The sequence below is a fragment of the Melanerpes formicivorus genome, unplaced genomic scaffold, assembly GCF_026170545.1.
Source record: "Melanerpes formicivorus ecotype bairdi unplaced genomic scaffold, bMelFor1.0.p_v2 SCAF_63, whole genome shotgun sequence".
NCBI lineage: Eukaryota > Metazoa > Chordata > Aves > Piciformes > Picidae > Melanerpes > Melanerpes formicivorus.
This window is the reverse complement of record NW_027142415.1, coordinates 273,754-295,734: the sequence shown is the minus strand read 5'-3', so window position 1 is coordinate 295,734 and position 21,981 is coordinate 273,754. Positions and strand designations below refer to the sequence as shown.

At 45.5% G+C, this 21,981-nt stretch overlaps 1 protein-coding gene across 3 annotated transcripts in view; it reads right to left on the bottom strand.

The window, feature by feature from the left end:
• DSE (dermatan sulfate epimerase) overlaps window positions 1-17,328 on the bottom strand; it is a 31,456-nt gene extending 14,128 nt beyond the window's left edge. Inside the window, exons 1-3 of one of the 3 annotated variants that reach the window (XM_068162263.1) lie at window positions 17,192-17,328; window positions 16,313-16,382; window positions 4,984-5,452 (exon numbers count right to left, since the gene is read on the bottom strand). In XM_068162263.1, the coding sequence (XP_068018364.1) occupies window positions 4,984-5,399 (416 nt within the window). In that variant the 5' untranslated portion in view covers window positions 5,400-5,452; window positions 16,313-16,382; window positions 17,192-17,328. Of the gene's footprint in view, window positions 1-4,983; window positions 5,453-16,312; window positions 16,383-16,996; window positions 17,164-17,191 lie in introns of those variants that run through there. The other 2 variants (XM_068162262.1, XM_068162264.1) reach the window with 2 other exon arrangements.
• Window positions 17,329-21,981: the final 4,653 nt, after the last annotated feature.

Below are 21,981 nucleotides of genomic sequence, written 5' to 3'. Positions count from 1 at the left end.
GTTGGACTAGATGATCCTCGAGGTCCTTTCCAACCTAAGTTATACTGTGATACTGTGATACTTTTAATGAACAGGGACTAACAGAAGGCTACAGGATTGCTGGTCAATGAGGTTACAGATTTCTCATGCTGAAGCCTCCTGTTAGCTTCTCCTTACTCACTGCTATTTCCTTGGAATGTTTGAATCAACTTGAAAGCAATTATCTCCCCTCTGAAACCCAGAGCCAGGCTTGCTGTCAAATCCCACACCTTACTGCACATTGGCAGCATATTTGTCTTTAAAAAACAGGGTGTCAGGTATGTGTAAAGAAAAATATAGAGGCACAGAAATCCCTTGTCTGGCAGCTGCAGATGGGGAGGTCTCTCCTGCTGGGAGAAGGGTGCAGAATTTGTGAACTTCTGAGGCATTTGTTTGAAAGGTGGACTTAGCAGAGACGTGAGTTTTTCACTGCTTTGTCCAAAACGTAGTATCTGGCTGGACTCTTATTTCTGCACAGTGTGTGACTCCAATTACATCACTGCACTCAGGGCAGGAACAGGCTGAGGCAGCATATGGAAAGAATCACGAGTACAGAGCCCCTCAGCCAAAAACACACTTCTGGTGGGAGTGCTCTAGAGGCCAGGCAGAGATAAAATGCCAGCAAACACATCTATATCCTCTGTTCTCTGGAAAGCGAGATAATCCAGCTTAAATACAAGGACAAACTTCCCCTGAGATTGTAGCCAGCCCCTAGCTATAGCAAACCCCAGGAAAAGCAAACAAGTCATTTACTTTTAAGTTTCACAGGCTTTTAAGTTTCACAGGCAAAACCAGCGAGGTTCATCTAGTTTTAGTGAAACGTTAGTGCACCACGTTTCCCTGCTCTTGCTAGTCTCCAAAACATTATCTGTTCCCATGTAGTTTTGGGTGGTTGTTACAGTTAGCTATTAGCCATTGGCCCTCTGTTTATTTTAAAATGTAAACCCACTCCAGGATGTAGCAATTACAGATGCTCTGTTATGAGCAGCACGCCTATCAGCATGGGTTGTTATGACAAAAGGCTCAGGCTCCGTTAGCCCACATGAATGGGAACTCAGTTAAGGGTGTACTTTATTATGTGATATAAAATGACTGCTGTAATAGATGAGACAAGATAAAAGTGCTTCATTAAGTGCCCCTTCCATGCATGGGTCAATTACCAGCAGACTTTCTCATCACTGTGTCCTGAAATAGTGAATCCTAGTTGGATTATTGCACGTTCTCAATAATGCAAAGATGAAATTTGAAGTGTCAGCCTCCCTAGTCTCCTGGCAGTCTGGAACAAATAACCAATGACATTTAAACTGTATTTATTTTACCAAACTACTGCACACACTACCAAAATACACTTCTGTTTTCTGGTAAGGCTTAAATTGTCCTTATTCATAGAAAGGCTTAGCTTGGAGGGAACCTTTGAGATCACCTACTTCCAACCTCTCTGCCACAGGCAGGGACACCTCTCAACTAGACTCAGCCTCATCCAACCTGGCCTTGAAAATCCCCAGGGAGGAGGCATCCACAACCTCCCTGGGCTGCCAAGGGAGCCCCACCGCCCCTGTGCTGAAGAACGTCTTCCTAAGATCCAGTCTAAACCTACTCTTGCTCAGTTTAAAACCATTCTTTAACATCGTTACAAAAATTAGAGGAAACTCATCCAAGCGCTCGTTCGTTGTTTGTTTGCTTTTAATTCTAAGACTGTTTTAGAGTCAATGCCCTGTCAGCAGAAGTCTGAAGAAATCCAGATTATACTGCTGAAAGAATCAAGCTGCCAATGAAGAATCTCTGAGACTGCCAGATTTAACTTTCCAACACATGCTGATCAATCTGTCAGTGATAAAAAGCCATTTCTGGAGCAATTTACGTGGCAGTCTAGGTGCTTGTGTTATAAAAGAAGTCTAGGGACAGGAAAGTTCCTCTCTGATTTACTTATCTTATTGATACCTCTCTGGACAAGCTCTAATGACATAAGGAGATTTGGCAGATGAGACTCCTAACATTCAAGACTCCAAACTTTAGCTCCTTTCCACCCTCCTGATCAGAACACATTGTGTCCTCAGACTATCTAATAAGGATAGCATTCATAATATATCACCAAGAATGTTATTTTCCCCAAAGTCCAAGGGACACTAAAGAAGCCTAAACAGAGTGGATAATTTTGCATTTGTTTACTTTTTAAATCCTTGCCAGAACAGTTCATGTACAGTTTTATGCAGTGCTTTAGACACCATAACATCTGAACTCCTGCTAGTAGAGTGCAGGCCCCAGCTCTCAATAGAATCACAGAATGGTTTGGGTTGGAAATAACCTTCAAACCATCTAGTTCCAACCTTACTACCATGGTCAGGGATGCCTTCCACTAGACACTCTTCTCCTGGAGAAGAGGAGGCTCAGGGGTGACCTCATTGCCCTCTACAACTACCTGAGGGGTGGTTGTGGCCGGGAAGGGGTTGGTTTCTTCTCCCAGGCAACCAGCACCAGAACAAGGGGACACAGTCTCAAGCTGTGCCAGGGGAGGTTTAGACTCGAGGTGAGGAGGAAGTTCTCCACCGAGCGAGTCATTCGGCATTGGAACGGGTTGCCCAGGGAGGTGGTGGAGTCACCATCCCTGGAGGTGGTCAAGAGGAGACTGGATGTGGCACTTGGTGCCATGGTCTAGTCATGGGGTCTGTGTTGATAGGTTGGACTCGATGATCCTCGAGGTCCTTTCCAACCTCAGTTATACTGTGATACTGTAATAGGTTGTTCAAAGTCACGTCCAGCCTGTTCTTCACCACTTCCAGGAATGTGGCATCCACAGCCTCTCTGGGCAAACTTTCTCACCACCCTCACAGCTTTCTTCCTTACTTTATAATCAAAATCTGTCCCCTTGCAGTTTGAAACTGTTCCCTGTGTCCTATCACTACACACCCTGATAGTCCTTCCCCATCTTTTCTGTAGGCCCCACTACCTGATGTGTTTGTCCTCCTAGTCTGTCTTACCCTGAACAGAGAAGTGTCTTTTTACTTTGTTTTACACTCTGTAGTTGAGTTTCTTAGGAAAACCAGATTTACATCATCTGTCTGTCCACTCCTCCAGCTTCTGACCTATTTGTGCCAAGCCAGACAGAGCAGTACATGCCTCAGAGACATGACATTCCTGCAGTTTCCTCAAAATCACTGCTGGACAAGGGAGAGAGATCTCTGCTACTGCCATCACTGATGGAGCTACAGTGTGAACTCCATGTTGAGAACATTCACCCATAGGTTCTCAGTGGAAAAACAAAAATGGAAACCACATCTATGTTTCTGTCACAGCATTTGAAAAGCTGGCAGCTGGAGGCTGTACAAGGGCAGCTTATCCCAGCCCTATATTCTATGCTTCTGATTTCCTCCTGTGCTTCCTCTACTAAGCACACTGCACCCACTTTTAGCAAAGTGGAGAACCTTGACTAAACCTTGATTGTTTGCTGCATGACATGTGCAGGTCAGCCTGGGAAGATGGGAAAAGCACAGCAATTCTTTCACTGCAGTAACACAAGATACTTGCTTAAGAAAAACAGTAGTTTAGAGGAGGTAAATATTATCAGAGCCAAGAAGAAATAGGATACCTAGAGAGTTCTGATTGGTATTTGGTCAGCTGGGACAAAGAACAGCTTTATGGCAAGGGAAAGGGGAACCACAATTAATCAAAGGCAGGAATCACAGGACACATGGAACTGAAATGAGGTTACTGAGACAGAGATGTAGAAAATGAGACAGACACAACTACGTCTCACTACTCAAAGTATCACTGCTCCTCTTTCTTATTCCCTTAAAACAGATGTCCATGTAACTATGTGTTTATACTACCCAAAGCATGTTAAGAAAGTGTGAACAACAACACTGGGGAGAAAATGTGTTGACTTTGGAGAAGTCTGTAGATCCCATTGGAGATGGTTAGATATCCTTGAATTCACTTATGTACAGCTCTATCCCTCTGCCAGTGTGCCAGGAGAAACACAGACTGCCTATGGAGGTAAGCAAGACTGAAGCTTTGTACTGTTGTGCTTCAATGGAAGATTCTGGAAATTACCACCATCCTGTTGTGGTGTGTGTTCCTTCCCAACTTCTCTGTGTCCTCTCTTTTGTGACATGCCAGCAACTTCAGCTCAGTGCATCCCCTACTTCTTTTGCTTTAGTTCCTCTGTTTCTGTGGCATTCACCATTTAAATACTTGGTGTAGGGGAACCCCAACATGGAAACATCCCTTTTTCACAAGGCCCTTTTATCTACACCTAATTACCCATACCTTTCTCATAGGTCATTTTTATCTACACCTTTGTTTTAATTCATTTTACCTCCATCTGTATCTTTTTCATTCAGGTCTTTCCTGAATGCCTCCTAAGGAAGAATTACACACAAGATATGTGTGAGTCTGGAATTAAGAAGGAGATTTAAAATTAACACTTTTGGCACACTTTTCTTGCCACAAATCAGGCATGAGACTTTGCCTTCTGACTGGAAGTGGGTTTGGATTGTTTTTTGGTTAACTGCACCATTTTACCTCCATCTATATCTTTTTCATTCAGGTCTTTCCTGAATGCCTCCTAAGAAAGATTTACACACAAGGTATGTATGAGTCTGGAATTAAGAAAGAGGTTAAAACCCAACACTTTCAGCATTCCTTGCCACAAATCAGGCATGAGACTTTGCCTTCTGACTGGAAGTGGGTTTGGGTTATTTTTTTGGTTAACTGTACTAGGATGGCACACAAAGGGTCATGCTCCTTTTTGTCAGCATTGATTTACAACAGGGCAAGTCCAGTGAAGGTAAACAGCTTTGTGTCACTGATGGTTCAGATGAGGGCAAACACACTCAGCAGGTTAATTGCTGTTAAAGTGAACGTTAGACCAATTAAATAATGCAAGCAATTCGCTCATCCTCCCACTCCCCCCAGCTGCAAGCAACACCAACTGCTTAAAAAAAACCAAAAAAGACAAAAATCTACCAACTAGGCTGAGCTGCCATCCTCTCCATGTAATCCTTGGCCATGCTGATGGCCTCGAGGTTTTCAGGGTAGAGGACACAGAACATCGCCAGCGCCCCGAGGTTGTTGCCGTAGATTTCATTCCACCGAGCGCTGAACTCCTTTGGGTCCCAGGGCGGAAGGTACTCCAGGGGATTGGACACCATGGTTTGCACTGCCTCCAGCAGACGAGCTGCGATGTGCTGGTGTGTGGTGGCAGCCTGGAGACGCAGGGTCTCCACGTCTCCTCTGGAGAAGTAGAGCATGGGGTAGCTGTCATAGTTGGCGTTGACAAAAGGAACCATCGCGTCCGGGTCCTCCCTGGCGCCGTAGGCAAAGGCGAAGCAAACTGCCTGTATGAAAAACACACTTGGGGCTCCCCGTGTGTGAGTCCTCATTGTGGCATCAGATCTCCAAGTCTCAGTGGCAGCCAAACCATCTTTGAAATATCCTGTGGCAGATGGACATGACAGAGGAAGTTAGAAAGATGAATTTGTGAGACAGTGTAGTTCAGGATGCTCTCTAGGAAATTCCATCTGGGCATAAAGCACCTCAAGCATTATTCAGGTGGCTTTCAAGTAATTTCTGTATGAATACTTCAGATAAAATAACTGTTGAGCAATTCATCCTAAAAATACCCAGTACACTTAGAAGAAAGCCTCTCCCCCTCCCACATCTTTCCCTCTAGTAGCTGATCCGAAGTGAAGCATCACACTGACAGCTCCTGTACTTCAGCCTTCCAATAACTGCAGCGTGCCTAACACGCAGCAGTGCTGGCTGTACTGGCAAGAGGAGGAGAGTGGGATGGGAAGAGGATCTGGGAGAGCCAGGGAGCTTGTGCTGGCAGCAGCCAAGCCTGTGTGCTGCCTTGGCTGATGCTAGCAGCCGGAGAGGGAAGGATGAGGAATGCTGGAGGTTTGTGCTGGGGTCATTTTATACCGCGCTTGAGGCCTCTGCTTCTGACACGTCCTCATTTTCAAGAAAAAGAGCAGATCAGAAAGACAAAAAGAGGAAGAGAAAGTAGCAGAGCCTAGGAAAAAACATCTGAAATACCCTGCCTTCAGGGCATTTAGTTTTTTCATTATTATTATTATTGTTGTTACTATAATGTCTCCACCTTGCATGTAGACAACTCCTGCCAGCTACTAAGAAGGCTGAATTAAGGCTGAATGTTGAATTACAGTGAGCAATTCCCTACATAAATGGCTGCTCCAGCTGTGCTCAAATGGCATATCTATGCAGAGGTTAAATGCAAGTATTTAAACATAGTAGGTTACTTCATATAAAATTAGCAACTATCTAGCCTGAACTCCCGGATAAAACACAGCCAGGATCCCCCTGAGGAAAGCCAGCAAATTCCTAGAATTCTTCCAAGGGGAAAGGTTACAGAAAGCAGACCCAAGGGAGGCAGTTTTATGTAAATAATGAACAGTAGTTTTCAATTATTAAAAGGAGAAATAGATAGAAGGAAAGAAAACCTACAACCAAATATGAAGTGGGTCTTTTTTTTTCCATGGAAAACCTGCTTCATAGGATTCCGTCATAAAACTCTGAAGAAGCTGAAGTACAAAGCAACCTTTTATTTTTCCCCACGGCTCCCTACCTATACATGCCAAAATTTTCTAACAGAAACACAGGCTGCTAAACCCTTATTTAGACACCCATATCCTGAGTCAAAAATGTCCCTGATCAGTCCATTGAAAATGAAACAGCCTTGATAGGCTGGGTCCTTCCATGACTACTGAGTACACAGCCCCTCTATGTGCTTGTGTTCAGCTCCTAATTCCTCTGGGAGGAAGGCTCTTTTGGCCAAGTACATCTTTTCTTGTGCATTCCTGTCTGGGGTAGAAATAATACTGCCCCCTCTACCATTTCTGTATTACAGTGCACAGCACAAGTGCTTTAACAGAGAGTAGTGGAAGATGACATTTTCATAGTGTTTTAATGCATGTCTAAAGTAAGTTTTGCCCTTTTTTGGATGTAACCCAATCATTACAGGCCACAGGAGGCAGATCAAAAGGGTGGTGTAGTTGGCAATACTTCTACTATAGCTACACAGCATCTCACCACATACACACATACAATGAAACAAGCAGCACACTTTATCCAAACATATTCAAGTCTGCTCTATAAATAGGGAAATCACAGAATAGAATCACAGAATCAATAAGATTGGAAAAGACCTCAAAGATCATCAAGTCCAACCTGTCACTCAAGACCTCCTGACTACTAAACCATGGCACTAAGTGCCACATCCAATTCCAATTTGAAAGTAAGTAAACAGTCAAACCAGTACAAGATGTTTGAAAGATGATGTCACCTTTGTAACTCTTGGAAGTAACTGCTTTTTCATAATTAAACAACCCCCAACATCATAGTTTGTTTGTTCTTTAAAGCTCCTGTGATCCTTTGGACTTGATGATCTTTGAGGTCTCTTCCAACCTTGGTGATTCTGTGATTCAGAACTGGGAGCAGATGGGGGAAAAAATCTTCTAAAAAAGCAATAAAAAAAGCAGCCTTTTTCTGTGATGAGCAAACATAAGAGAGAAGTTTCCTAGCTTACACAATCACAGAAAAATCCCAGCCAGCAGCAAGAACCCCAGCATTCTTTTCTCTTTCCCTTGGTTTCATTTCTCTAAGTACTTCTGCACGTCAATGAGAATTAAGCACATCCATTAAATGTAGGGGTGGTTTTCAGGATTCCCTAAATGAGGGGCTTTCTAACCAGAGGTCAGGGAATCTGGTTTCCAAAAATTTCTTCTCTGTAAATCTGGACACACATTTCCCAGCCTTTCACCATCATCAAGCACCTCCAGGGCTGTCTAAAATTCATAGCCCTCATTTGAAGGATTCGATGAGCCCACTCATTTTCTCCCCCCTCGCATGTGTGTTTCTATCAGTGAAGGCAAACCCTTTCTTCACCTTGCACATGAGAAGCAACCACACAGTTTAGACTAACCACATTGTAACTGGAAGCCTGATCTGCACTACATTCAAAGTCGTCCAGGTCACTCTGTAGGGCTTGATGGGCAGCGGGATTACAATCTAGCTGCTTAGAAACTACGCTCATTCTTGTTACCCATAAAACCACTCCAGACATCACCAGGAGCTTTCAAAAGCACCAAAGAAGCTTCAGAAGAAGGTGGTGATCAAAATAAGTAATGTTTAGGGACTAAGAATTCATTACTATGGTATAAATGTGCCTGGGGTGGGGTGGAGCAGGAACCCCCACCCCGAAACCCAGGAAGCTGAATTCAGCTGAGTTGAACTCTACACTATGAGGCTTCCTCAGTTAACTTACTTGCAACCTGAAGGCTTAAAAACCACATAGCACTGCTCAAAGACGCACACATGAACTTTGACTATTTGCATAGCTTGGTGAAGCCAGACATGTACAGATGACTGACTGCATAAGCTTGAACTTACCAGCTGTGAGTTGAACCTGCTACAAATTTGATGCACAGGGCTCAAAAGAACAGGAGCTTGGGCCTTGTGATTGCTTAAATCACACTCACAACAGCAGGTGTTTTAAAGTTAAAAGAGGTTTTTTACTCTCAGATTACACCACATCACTACTACTAGCACATCCTCCACGAAAAACTTCATCAAGCAACTTAACCTTTTCTGAAAATGAGGGAGTTTTATCCAGTTTGGAAACCCTGACCTGATAAAGTAATAAAAATGAAGAGGAGAGTGAAGGGTGATTGTCTGTGGAAGAAAATGCTAACAACACAATGTGCTTTGAAAAGGTTGCCACTCAGTACTGGAATGAAAGAGCTTTTGCTATGATTTCCACTCTATTGCCAGCAGGGGAAAAAAAAAACTATTCTAGAAAAATAATTAAATAGATAAATCTTAACTATTTCAGTGCCTTCCGAGCTGGACATTGGTTTATACAACTAAGTTTACCAAACAAACTTGGATGGATACACCACATAAAGAGCAACGCTGCTCACTGCTGCCACGCGTGCACAGGAAGGCCACTCCAGCAGGGGAGAGGGATGAGGAAAGACCAGCACAGTTAGGACCATCAGCTGGCCATGAAGCAATCCAACCTTCTTGTGGATTTATTTAGAATAGGATAAACCTTTATTTAGAATAAACCAAACCAGGTTGGAAGAGACCTTCAAGATCATCGCGTCCAACCCATCAACCAATCCAACCCACCCAAACAGCTAACCCATGGCACCAAGCACCCCATCAAGTCTCCTCCTGAACACCTCCAATGATGGTGACTCCACCACCTCCTTGGGCAGCACATTCCAATGGGCAATCACTCTTTCTGTATAGAACTTCTTCCTAACATCCAACCTGAACCTCCCCTGGCGCAGCCTGAGACTGTGTCCTCTTGTTCTGGTACTGGGTGCCTGGGAGAAGAGACCATCATCCGCCTTTCTACAACCTCCCTTCAGGTAGTTGTAGAGAGTTTACACACAAAACACACAAATCACAAAACACACAAATATGTAAAGTTCTGAAGACCATTATGCTTTGTGGATGCTTTTTGCTGGGATAACACTGCTTCCTTAAAAAGCAGAAATCACAGGTGTCTTTGCCAGCATCTCCAGCACTAGGTCATGACACACCTCTGACATGGGTATCTCATCAACATTTACAGCCAGCAACTCCAGAGGTGGGATTTCTGGTGACTAAAACTTCTATGAACTACAGGCACCAAAGCAATTAAGTCCTCTAAATGACTTCAAGTGTCTTTAAGTACTAAAAAATGCAGGATAAGCCAAAAAAAACAGAGAGGTGAAAGGGTCCGTAAAGACTAATTCCCATCTGCATTGTGACTTGGCTCTTACTGTCTCACAGAAACCCATCTGATACAGCAAAATTAGGCAGCAGACAGAGTGGGACCAAGAACACTATGAACTTATCTTTATACTGTATCAGTCACAATAAATCTACTGACCAAAGCCTCCAGCCCTATAGTTCCCACACGGGCAAGTAGCACTGCTGAGACCCTCTTAAAGCTGCGAGGCTGGACACCAGTGCAAGAAAGTCCCATGTCCCAAGATAAGATCAGTCTGGAGTCCTTCCTCCACCTTGCTTTTTTGGTCAGTGAGATAGAAGGAGTGACCATCTGTCTCTCCCATAAAAATGCTGGAAAGGTGTAAAAACCACTACTTAGAACTTGAAAAAAACCTATTGCCACCTTAACCACCAGAGGACATTACTCCATTTCTTCCTCTTTTCACCACGAGAAATCTGCTACATCACAATTGTATCATGTCAAAGGTATTGAAAATCTTACAAACTGACCTCCTAAATAGAAGTCAGAAGCAGATCTACAATAAAGCCTAACTCAGTTGCCCAGGTGTTGGCATTGCACTTGCTCTGCAGCGATCCAAAATACCTTGACAGAAGATTTGTCTCAATTTACAGGATGTCTGGGTAACAGCTGTGCTATGAAAATCATAAAAGCAACCAGAGGGGAAAAAAAAAACCCCACCACAGTTCCTATAGTAATTATCAGTATCTGGCGTCAGGTCAGCAGGCGAGATTTAAACTTGTGTCTGTCCTTTGATCCACACACAACATTCAATGGATCTATTGAGAGCGGCACAGAGCCGGGCGAGACCAGCGCTCCAGGATCAATGGAGGGTCGCATTCCTTCTCCATCGTGCTACAGATGGGACAGCAACTGCAAAGCGGGGTTTTTTTTCCACATTTACAGTAGGATGTGTAAGGTATCTGTGAAGGAAGCTTCATCTGTTTATTCCTTTAATTTCAAAGCTTATTTGTGTGTTTTAGCACTGCGTGTGTCTTGAGTTAACAGGGTGCACGCAGCACGCGCTCAGCGCACAGCCTCCTCTCCGCCTCGAGCGAAAACGAGATTTAAATTACCTGCATGCCCAAACCATCACCTGGGAGTTTGGAATTTTCTTCTACTTCAAAATTTATCCTACTGGATAAATGCTTTCTCAACAATTTCATTTTTTTTCTTGGTTGTACTAACATCACTATTCCTAATCCTTACTGAGATCTTTTATTCCATGCTTCGCTGTATAGGAGAAATAGGAAAGACATTTTGATACCCGAAGGTGATCATTCCCAACCAGTACAGACATGCCTGGTAAGGCATCCACACTCCATGAAGAAAGCTCAGTCACTTTTACCATCAAAGGCATGAAAATAGAAGCTACCACAAAAATATTTCCTTTGGAGCCCTGGCATTTTATCCTGAAGTACTTTTCAAAGGCCATTTTGATAACTAAAACTGAAGCTGCTTCTATTTTATGCAGGGATGGTTTTCACAGATGCTAACACTAACAGAAGACAGTTTGAGAATTTTCATATAGTCCAACAGGATGTGTTAACTATGGTCTGTGTGCTCCACTGCTGTCCCAGAAGTCAAACCCCTCACCCATCTATTAGATTGTTACAGCATGTAGGGCACTTTTGGGGTCTAGGGCTACGATAGTAGCAGACACGGCAGAAACGCAGGACAAGAGCCTGTCACAGTTTGGGTGGTGAAGTGGTACTCATTTGGAGCCTGGCAAGACATAGAATCATAGAATCAATAAGGTTGGAAAAGACCTCAAAGATCATCAAGTCCAACCTGTCACCCAACACCTCAAGACTTCTAAACCATGGCACCAAGTGCCATGTCCAATCCTCTCTTGAACACCTCCAGTGATGGTGACTCCACCACCCCCCTGGGCAGCACATTCCAACAGCTAACAACTCTCTGTGAAGAACTTTCTCCTCACCTCCAGCCTAACCTTCCCCTGGCACAGTTGGAGACATAAAGCATCTTCCCCTGTACAGGGGGTCTGCAAGGCTGTGAATCCTTTGGTGTGAGGTATCAGAAACCACCTTCAGGGTTTCTTTTGACAGCATCCTACAACCCAGCAGCACAACTGCACTCACAAGAGGAAACGAGCAAAGGGAAAAATGATTGGTGATAACCATGAGCATGGTCTCTGCATGGACCAAGTGCACAGGAAGAGCTGGAATACTTTCAGAGGGTGATTGCAATGCCCAGGAGGCACAAAGAACTGAAAAAAGAAAATCCTCCATGCAAAAAAGGGAAAGCCAGTTTTACTGCTGTCAAAAGAGAATTCCTCCTTGTGCCTGATCCAGCCCCTTCACACCGCTGATAACAGCACCAGAAACTTCTGATAACTGTGACTAGTGTGTCCATTTCTGACTTTAACTTTCAGTATGCTGTTCATTATTATTGGTACAATTCTGTTGTCACCTCTGCTGCTTTCATTTGCTACCTCATTATCCAGTTTCTATGTGTATCTACAATACAGCATCTAGTTCCACTTTCCCCCCGTAGACTTAATAGGTATGACCCCAAGGCCAGCTGATTTTTTCAAGGCACAGACTTGGAGAGACAATAAAATATGTTGTCCTGTAGTTCCTTCAGGATTATTACTTTGGAGGGTGGTGAGACTCTGGAATAGGTTGCCCAGGGAGTTTGTGGATGCCTCCTCACTGGGGCTGTTCAAGGCCAGGTGGGATGTGGCCTTGAGCAGCCAAGTCTAACTGAGAGGCTTCCCTGCCCATGGTGGGAAGGTTGGAGTAGATGTTCTCCAAGGTTTCTTCCAATCTAAGCCACTCTGTGATTCTCTGATTACTGTCCTCATTGCTGCCTAGAATACCCTTGAGAAAAATCAGAGTAGCCTTGAGAAAAAGTGACAATCACATTTTCCTGGACAGAAGCCTCAGCAGTAGAGGGGAGTTCAAAGGCAAACTTCAGCTACTGCAAAATTCAGCTACTCACAGTTGGCATGAACAGTTTGTGAGTCGGTGCAAACACAGCCATCAAATCACAGCTTCACTTTGAAACTGAGAATGGTATCATTCTATTTCTGACCTCGAGTTGTACAAGCAAGGGTCCCTCACAGAGCAGAACCGAAACCTGACAGATCGCTTTGGCAAGAAGTGTGATGCACCACAGCTGCACAGATCTGCTTTAAAAGCTTCAAAATGACAAAACAGCCACAGAAACACTGTCCAGCAACTTGTGAAAATACTTTAGGCAGCCATTTGATTAGCACACTTGAGAGGGCAATCCAGGCTTACCTAAAATATTCAGCTTTTAAAGTATTTCTGATAAAAGTAACTAGTCCCTCTGAAAACTAACATAAGTCAGGCCAACTCTAGTAAAAGATCTCATGTTGAAATGATGTTTGTCTGCTACTGAGATACAATACCTGCCTGAGTTAAGTAAGCAGGGTCTCTAAAATCCACTGCCTGCTCTAAACAACACTACTGCAGGTTCTGCCTGTGTAGTCTGTCAGCCTAAGCAAGGGGAAAAACAGAAAGAAAGGCCAAACAAAGGTAATTCCAGACCATGTACATAATGGCAGCATTGTTCCCAGGCTTTCACACCTGACCATGTCCCAAGAGAAGCTGACAGCGTAATGTCAGCACCTGATGTGAGCAACACAGCAACAGAGCCAGAGCTCTGTCAGTCATGTGATTCCCAAAATGACCAGATCCCTCTGGTCAGCTCTCCACCACCAATACTTCACTTCTGCTGAACTTCTACTGACAAAGGATTCATGAAAAAGGTCCCAAGTGACATCAGCTAAATTTCCTTTTCCCTAGCAGTCCTCAATGTCCATCTCTGCTCTCTTCCCATCCTGATAACAAAGAACACAAAGTTTTGGGTTTTTTGACAGGAAAAGGATAATGGTTTTAAACTAGACTAGATATAAGGAAGAAATTCTTTTTCAATGAGAGTGACAAAGCACTGGAACAAATTGCCCTAAGGGGCTGTAGAAACCCCATCCCTGGAACCACTGCGGTGTTTAGGAAGAGACTGGATGGGGTGCTTGGTGCCATGGTTTAGTTGATTAGATGGTGCTGGGTGATAGGTTGGACTCGATGATCTCAAAGGTCTTTTCCAGCCTGGTTAATTCTATTCTGTTCCATTCCAGGCCAGGTTGGATGGGGCTCTGAGCAGCCTCCTTTAGTTGGGGAGCTTTCATTGGGGTTAGACTAAATGACCTTAAAAGGTCCCTTCCAACCCTATGCTTCCATCATTCTGTGATAACACACACCACGTCCCAGCCAGGCTTGGTCAGGCTAACACACATGGGTAAAAAGCTCAAAGGAAGGGCTTTACACCAAATACTGAGTCTCCTTAAAATAAGTAAGTGGCTACAGTCTTGAACACAACCTGGCATGTGGTTTAATAGCTTCAGGGGACTACACTACTCTAACAAAGCTCTTTGATCTACCTCAACTTGAATGGAGACAGCAAAGAAGGTGCAAACAATCTGAGACAAACTTGCTGCTGAGATACAATATTTAGCAGTTAAGAACAACTTGCTAAGCAGAAGTCCTACTCTCCTTCACTCACCAGACACTGGGATTACCAAGTCTAAACCAGGACACAATGGTTATGGAAAGCTGTTTCTCCCTCCAGTTTTTTTCCAAATCCTTTCAGAAATAAAAATAAAGCAGGGAAAATGGGCTTTACTTCTTGCAAAATGTTCAGGAACAATAGCAGTAGTAACTGAAATCCGTTCTGCTCGTTGCTAGAGCTATGTTGTGGGTGCCAGATGTGCAAGTTTCCACACACAAGCAGTAAGAATGTGACTCCAGTTTGAGCTGAACGCAAACGCTGCTGAGAGAAGGGACACTTCGGTTTTACAGACTCATTTACAGCCTCATTTAACCCTGCTGCTCACAGCTCAGACCGCTGGATGCTGATGGATGTGACCACTTCTCCACTCACAGGCATCCTCACTATGTTCATTCACGACCCAGTATCTGCTTGGTAATGGGAATGACTTTCTAGCACCACTTTCTACCACTAAAGTACCAAACCAAGATGTTGCTCTACCACCAGCCTTCAGCTATTCCATTTCACTTAGAACTGCAGGCAATCTATGAAAATCACATCTAACATTTAGCCAGGAAATTAAACACATTTTCCTCTCTTGCAGTGCAGGCATCTACTAAATATCCAGTTAGAGTCACTAACATGCACTGTTAATAAAAATTGAGCTTACTTAGGCAACCAGAATCCATGGACTTTTACCACAGATCATCAATTTGTGCAGCTCATGTATTTCTTCCTTTGCAACCTATATTCTCTATGACCAAAGAACAGGTTTTAGAAGAGATTGTGTATGAATAGGCGGTGGACAACAGCTCCAAGTGCCTTTGGAGGCCAACCTCCACAGAATTAGATGCATTAAAAAACCCATTCTTATTTCTTGCTCTCACATTAAATCACTCAGGGTTGGTTTTTTTTCCATGGCAACTCAAAATCACGCAGAATATTACAGTGCTTGTTTTGAATAACAAGAGCAGAAAAAATGGCATTTTCCTCAAGCACCATATATTAGTATTAGTTTTGTGTGCTGGTGAAGTTTATCAATAGCCAAGGAAAATCCCAATCCAGAACCGCTCTGCTAACTTCCACTGAAAAGTTTTGCTGGTTTAGGTCACTGACAGAGCACATATAAGCACTGACACACAGCAAAAGAACTCAAAGCTTAAATAACACTTAGCGCTTCTGTAGAAAAATGCACCCAAGGATCTCCAAGTAGTTATGAAACAAATTAATTAATTAAACTTCTCAACACCCCTGTGAAGCAAGCAAGTCCATTTATCTATTTTATGAGGAAGGAAGCAGAACCATGGAGAGGTGGAGTGACTCGCCCGAGGCTACCCAGCAAGAGTCTTTCAGAGTAATAAACAGCATCTAAATTATTGATTCCCACTGCTGCCCTTCAGCTGAATTGTTCCTTTTGTGAAATACTGCAGTGAGTTAGAATAATTGTTGGCCTGATAAACATAATGGGGCAACATTCAGCCAACATTTTCTTTGTTGTTGTTGTTAAGACTACACTAGAAGTCTAGTGTTATTTAAATTGCAATTGATCTTCTAGTCTCCACCTAGAGCATTATTTCCCGTACCTCGTTCACAGTTGTGTCTATTTCTTGCATTGCCTTTGCTTAACCCCAAAATAACCCACTCCAGCTTTAAGATGCGGGAAAACGTCATAGCTTTACATTGTTTCAAGAGGGAATGGCAGAAAAGCAGAGAGAATGGCTACATTCATCCTACCAAACTGCCTTTTCAGAGTTCTATGAGGTGCACCAAATGATGATGCATTGCTTTCATACAATGCTGGCTACGGGAATTGCAACTTGCCTTCCTGGGGCTGAGGAGACTGAGCTTCCCCGGTGAACAGCTGTGCTCCCGGGTCACTTAGGACTTTTACCGACAAAAAGAAAAGAAAAGAAAAGTGGCAGGAAGTTGCATCGGGAAAATCGTTCTTTTCCTGTCTCGCAGCTTGCCTAGGTGCAAGAGAAGGATGCTACCGCTTACCTCTCACATACGCATGGCTGGGAGGGTTCACTCTCTGGCAAAAGGCTCGGAGGTTCTTGCGGTAACGGTGCTACGGAAAAGCAGAAAGCTGTTACCGGCGGCGCCCGCAGGTAGAGCTTCGAACGGAAACAGCCACGTCTGCCCCCACGCACCCAACGGGGACGCGCGAGGCCCATCCCGCGGGCTGCCAGCACCCCCGACGGGAGCGGGAGTCCGAGCGGCGGTGTCCCGGCAGCACTCCGCAGCCAGTCCGGAGAAGCCCCGGCCTGAAGGGGATCAACCCCGTGGGACATCCCACGCCACCACTCCCGCACCGGAGCGACGCCAGCCCCCGAGCCCCGGCTCCGCCGACAGCCGGTGTCCGCAGCCAGCCACCAACGCGTCTCGGGGACGGGGACACATGTGGCGGGGCAGGGCGGGGGGAAGCGCTGGGTCCGACCTCCCCCCCTTCCCAAATCCAACGGCAACCGCCTCTCCCAGCCCCGCACGGGGTGAAGAGTGCTCCCGGGGCCCGCTCCACCGCCAGTCGTCCCCGGGGCCCACCGCGGGTAGGAAGGGCCGGCGCGACCGTCCGGCGGAGCGCAGCGTAAGGGCCGGGATGGAGGGAAGAGAGCGGAGAGTAAGGGCCGTGATGGATGGAAGGGAGGGGAGCGAAGTGCTGCGTCGCACCGCACGGGCACTCACCACCGGCGGTCCCTGCCTGGCTCGGACTCGGCTCGGCTCGGCGCGGACCCGCTCGGCAGCCAGAAAGTTTCTCCTCTGCAGCCCCGGGGGACGGAGCGGGGAGGGAGGCGGGGGCGTTTTCGTTTCCCAGTTCGGGAAGAAAGTGACTCCCCCTGCTCCCGCTCCACCTCCTGCCTCCCCGCCCTCCTTGCTTACCTCTCCCCGGTCCTCCTCCTCGCCTCTCGGCCCCGCCGGCCCCTCACACCATGGCGGCCCCGCTCCGCCAGCCCGGTCACCTCCTTCCCGTCCCTGCTGCCGCGACGGCTCGCCCACGGAGCCGCTCAGCCGCCCGGTCCCCGTTCAGCCGTGTGCATTTTTTTATTGATTCCCGGCGTGCTCACGGCTTGTGCTTCCCTACCCGCTCCTCCCCGCCTCGTACTGCACGGAGAGACCCAAATTCTCCCTTCTCCGCCGGGACCACTCGGCGCCAGCACCGGAGTGTCGGTGCGTTGATCTTCTGCACCTAGAGCGCACGACAGCGGTACCACGGTTCGGGGCTGGGGAGCTTAAAGCATCCGGGGTGGCCCGTTCATAGGCACGTCCATCCCTTGTGCTGTCACCTTACCGTATGGGAGCGATAGGACCTCCCGTCCGAGAGTCCCCTCAAGCCAGCAGGGAAACAAAAAGCTAATTTGTCAATCTGCTCTTTGAAGTGCTGGCGTGGCTGCTTACATAAATGTTTCCCACAAAACCGTGAAAACACCATGACCGTCATCCTGGTGGGTTTGCAGCCACTCTTTTGAAGGGTATTGAGGAAAGCCATAGAAAAGAGGGCCAAAGAAATGATGCCCTGGAGAAGTTCTCTTTGCTTTCTCAGTCCCCACAAGTATGAAGCAAAGAATTCTATATGTTTATTGCCTTCCAAAAGCTGAGCGCGTTTTATCATCTTCAAACTACTCTACTGAAATGAAAACTATTTACATGTGATCGAGGAGGGTGATGTTCAACGACCTGAAGTTTACACTTCACAAATCCTTCATTTTAATGTGCTTACAGACGTTGCTGAATCAATCAGCGGGCTCTCAGTGCTCAGATCCCTGGCTTTTAAAATGCAAAATGCTGTGTTTTCTGAGGATAATTTCCAACAGGCTCTCTCTGGTTTACAGTGGGATTTCCTGCTGTGCAGTCAAGACTTGTGGAAACTAGATGAACGTAGAAGGACAGAATTGTTAGGGTTGGAAGGAGTATGATCCCGGGTTTAGAAAGCATCATGTATATAGGGAGAATGACAAAATTAGCCTAAAGATGGAAAGCCCTGGTGAGACCCCACCTGGAGTACTGTGTCCAGTTCTGGAGCCCCTATTACAAGAGGGATGTGGAGGTGCTGGAAGGTGTCCAGAGAAGGGCCACAAGGATGATCAGAGGGCTGGAGCACCTCTCCTATGAGGACAGACTGAAAGAGCTGGGGCTGTTCAGTCTGCAGAAGAGAAGGCTCCGAGGTGACCTTATTGTTGCCTTCCAGTATCTGAAGGGGGCCTACAGGAAGGCTGGGGAAGGACTTCTCAGGATCTCAGGAAGTGATAGGACTAGGGGGAATGGAATGAAGCTGGAGGTGGGGAGATTCAGGCTGGAGGGGAGAAGGTTCTTCACCATGAGAGTGGTGAAACCCTGGAATGGGTTGTCCAGGGAGGTGGTCGAGGCCCCGTCCCTGGGGGTGTTTATGCCCAGGCTGGATGAGGCTCTGGCCAGCCTGATCTAGTGTGGGGTGTCCCTGCCCATGGCAGGGGGGTTGGAACTAGATGATCCTTGTGGTCCCTTCCAACCCTGAATGATACTATGATACTAAGATGAGATAACAGCCTTCAGCTACCTAGAAGCTGCTAAAAAGAAGATAATAATCTCTTAGCCACATCCTCTGAGAGTAGTGTGCAAGCTGTACTAAAAGAAATTTAGTCTAAATAGGGGGGGGAAAATGTATCTGTAAGGGTAAATAAAGCAGGAGTGAATGGCACCCCTGTCCCTGGAGGCTTTTCAAGTACAAGTTGGAGATATATTTGACAAGAACAGTTTAGGTCTAGAAATTCTGATGGATCTTGCCTTAGAGCAAGGGGTGGATCAGATGACCTGTCAAGGTCCTTTCCAGTCCTGTTCTGTATGATTGTGTTCAAAATGCAACTTGCACAGGCAAGACTATGGCTCCTCTTTGATCTTCCTATGCCCTTCACCTCTTTAGCAGTGGGTAGGTATAATCTCCCGTACTAAGGCTGAGCTTCTCTTGGAGGTTTTCTAGCCTTGCTGCATGCCAGTGAGTTTGTTGCTGATGACAGCAAGAACAAAACAATCAAACAATAAAACAATGTCTATGTGGAGCCAAAATTCTGGGTGGGATCCACTTAACCTAGTGCCACGCACTTTTGTGCTATACTTGGCTGATAACAACCTCTGATCTAGTCATGTTAGACTCTGTACAACAATCTCAGAGAAGAAGAATTATTTTCAGGGCATAATTCAGCTGACCTGGTTTATGTCTTCTTTAAGATGTGATGAATCATGTCCCCAGGCTACTTATTGTTGTTACTAATCATAAAGTTGGTTTAAATGACTGAACCAGTAACATGCCATGGTTTTCATTCCCTTGGTGCTTCCATCCCTGAAACCTCTCGCTGCCTTTCTGCTCCCAAGTACCAGAACCCTGTTTTATTTGTTCCCACTGAGATTAATATCTTTTGTAGCTCTCATTTCCTTAAATTACATCATGCAACACTGAAACATGCAGCAAGGTGACCTTTCAGGTGGCATTGCTCCAGAATGGATTTAGGAGGGGAGTTAAATTTACCTTTTGGAGCTCAAGACCATTGACCTGGCCAGTTGTGCAAAGCTTGTTCCATGGAAACTCTCTGAAAACCATTCAGGTCAGACTCTGTTCTCCTCCTGCATTGCATGCTCTTTATTTTCCCTTGGTATTTATGGCGAGCAACGTTACCAGGAACATGAAATGTCTGATGTCTGTGTGACTGAGCCACATGCAGGTGGGAAATGTTGCCCTTTTCAACCTGTTTTTAGACTATACACAATCAAAGTCACTGTCTTGGACACCAAAGTATATGGTGCACCTCTTGAAAACACCGTGAGCAGACAGCTCTTGGGTGTGAGGTCTTGACAGCATCAATCCTTTTTTTTTTTTCCACCCTTTTAAAGTAAATGATGCTTGAGAAGTGAAAGCTTCCAAGAAGGCTCTGTGGCTTGCAAGGAAGGGAGATGCACTTTAATTTGTTGCTATATTGAGGAGGATGTAAAGAGAGAGCGAGCACCTCTTGCTGCACTAGGGCAGCAGGGCTGCATGAAGCCCTGAATGGCGTAGGGCTGATCCTTTCTGGGGGAGACATCAAGTTTCTGCTGGTGCTTCATACATTTTACAATCTTTGGTTCTCACTGAGTTGCTCAAAGTGGGGAGATCTTACCTTTTTCTTTCTTTGTGCCTGAAGAGGGAGGTTGCATGTCAGTCAGCATGTTCCACAGCCTTGGCCATTCTTTTCTTTCTTTCTCCCCAGCTTATGCAACAGTATTTTCCTCCCCCTCCTTTTATTTTGGCTCTGTGTGGTTTTGTTTTGGTTGTTGGGTTTTGGTTGTCATGTGTATGCCTTTTGTGTCTTTCAATAGCACTTCCCAATCACTGAAGTCCAATTCCCTGGGTGATCTGTTTGGTCTTTAAATTCCCCTGTAAGAGGCACTTCTGGTTTTGCCATTAAGGGATGAAATTCTTCAAATGAAAAGAGAGCAAAATACAACATTGTCTGGATTCTTTCACTCCTTCTCCAAAATAATCAATTTTCTTATGACTGTAACCCTGGTGTTCCTTTTCTCTTTTCTGTTCAGCTGTGATGATTTCTGACCTTAGTGCTGCGAACCAAAATCTGTAGGAGAAGAGCATTAGGCTCGGTTCTTCTTGTAGCTGAACTGTAGAACTGCAAATCTGGGTATCTACATAATGCTCACTGCCCTTCTTGATCCAGGCTGCTCTGCCCAAGTGCTTTCCCCAAGACTTTATTAGTGCCACATGAAGGCAGCTCTGATTTTGAAAACTTAGCCCAGTTCCAGCTTCCTATGGGACACCATTGGCTACCTCCTCTTTTCCAGCCAAAGTGTGGAGCAGACAGTGTCCTGACTTTGTTGTTGTTCCAAAGAAATCCTTCAAGTTTATGGGAGAGTTACATGATTCACACCATTTACTAGGGGATTGTGGGCTCTGGCTTACTGTGCAGGCAGTGGGCAGAGATAGACCCAGCTTCAAAACTAGGTAATGAAAAGGAGTGGCCAGAAATCAGCCCTGAGAATCAGAACCAGTTGGGAAGTTGGAAGCTAATCTAATTATCTAAGCTAATTAGAATGCCTTTCTAACTGGGCCACATTTAGTATGGTGCAAAGCAATTTCCCCCAAAGGATGATCTAGCCAGTTGTTTCCATCTGGTGCCAGGACTGGAAGGGTATGTATAGGCTGGAAAGGCTTCTCTCTTCCCCAAGACAGAGTGTTTTACTCTTCTCTTTGTTGTATCAGTCCCGCAGCTGGAAGGAGAAAGCACTAGACGGTTTCCTAAACAGCTCTTCTTGGTATGTAAATGGCACATCTTTCTCTGCTTTACATTTCCTTTCTTTCCCTCTTTCTTGCTCTCACCATGTGTTCAGCTTGGTTTAGCCTGAGGCCAGCAGACAGAAAGTCAGAAGAGAAGAGATTCCTGCAGATTTCTTAGTGAATGGGAAGCTGCAGCGACAGTAAAACCTCAGTGGGGAGAGGTGAGTGGTGGCAGATCCATGGTCCACAGGCACGTCAGGGAACGGCAGCCATAAAGCAGGTTGCACTGGGTTTGTGTGGCAAGGTTTTGGGAGCGAGGCTTTTCCTTCAGCTAAACTCGTTGTTACTTTACGTTCTCAACTGTGTGACCTTTCTTTCTTGCCAACTTTCTGCAGCATTCTAAAACCAAGCAGCATCCCCTAGGGAGTGCAAACCA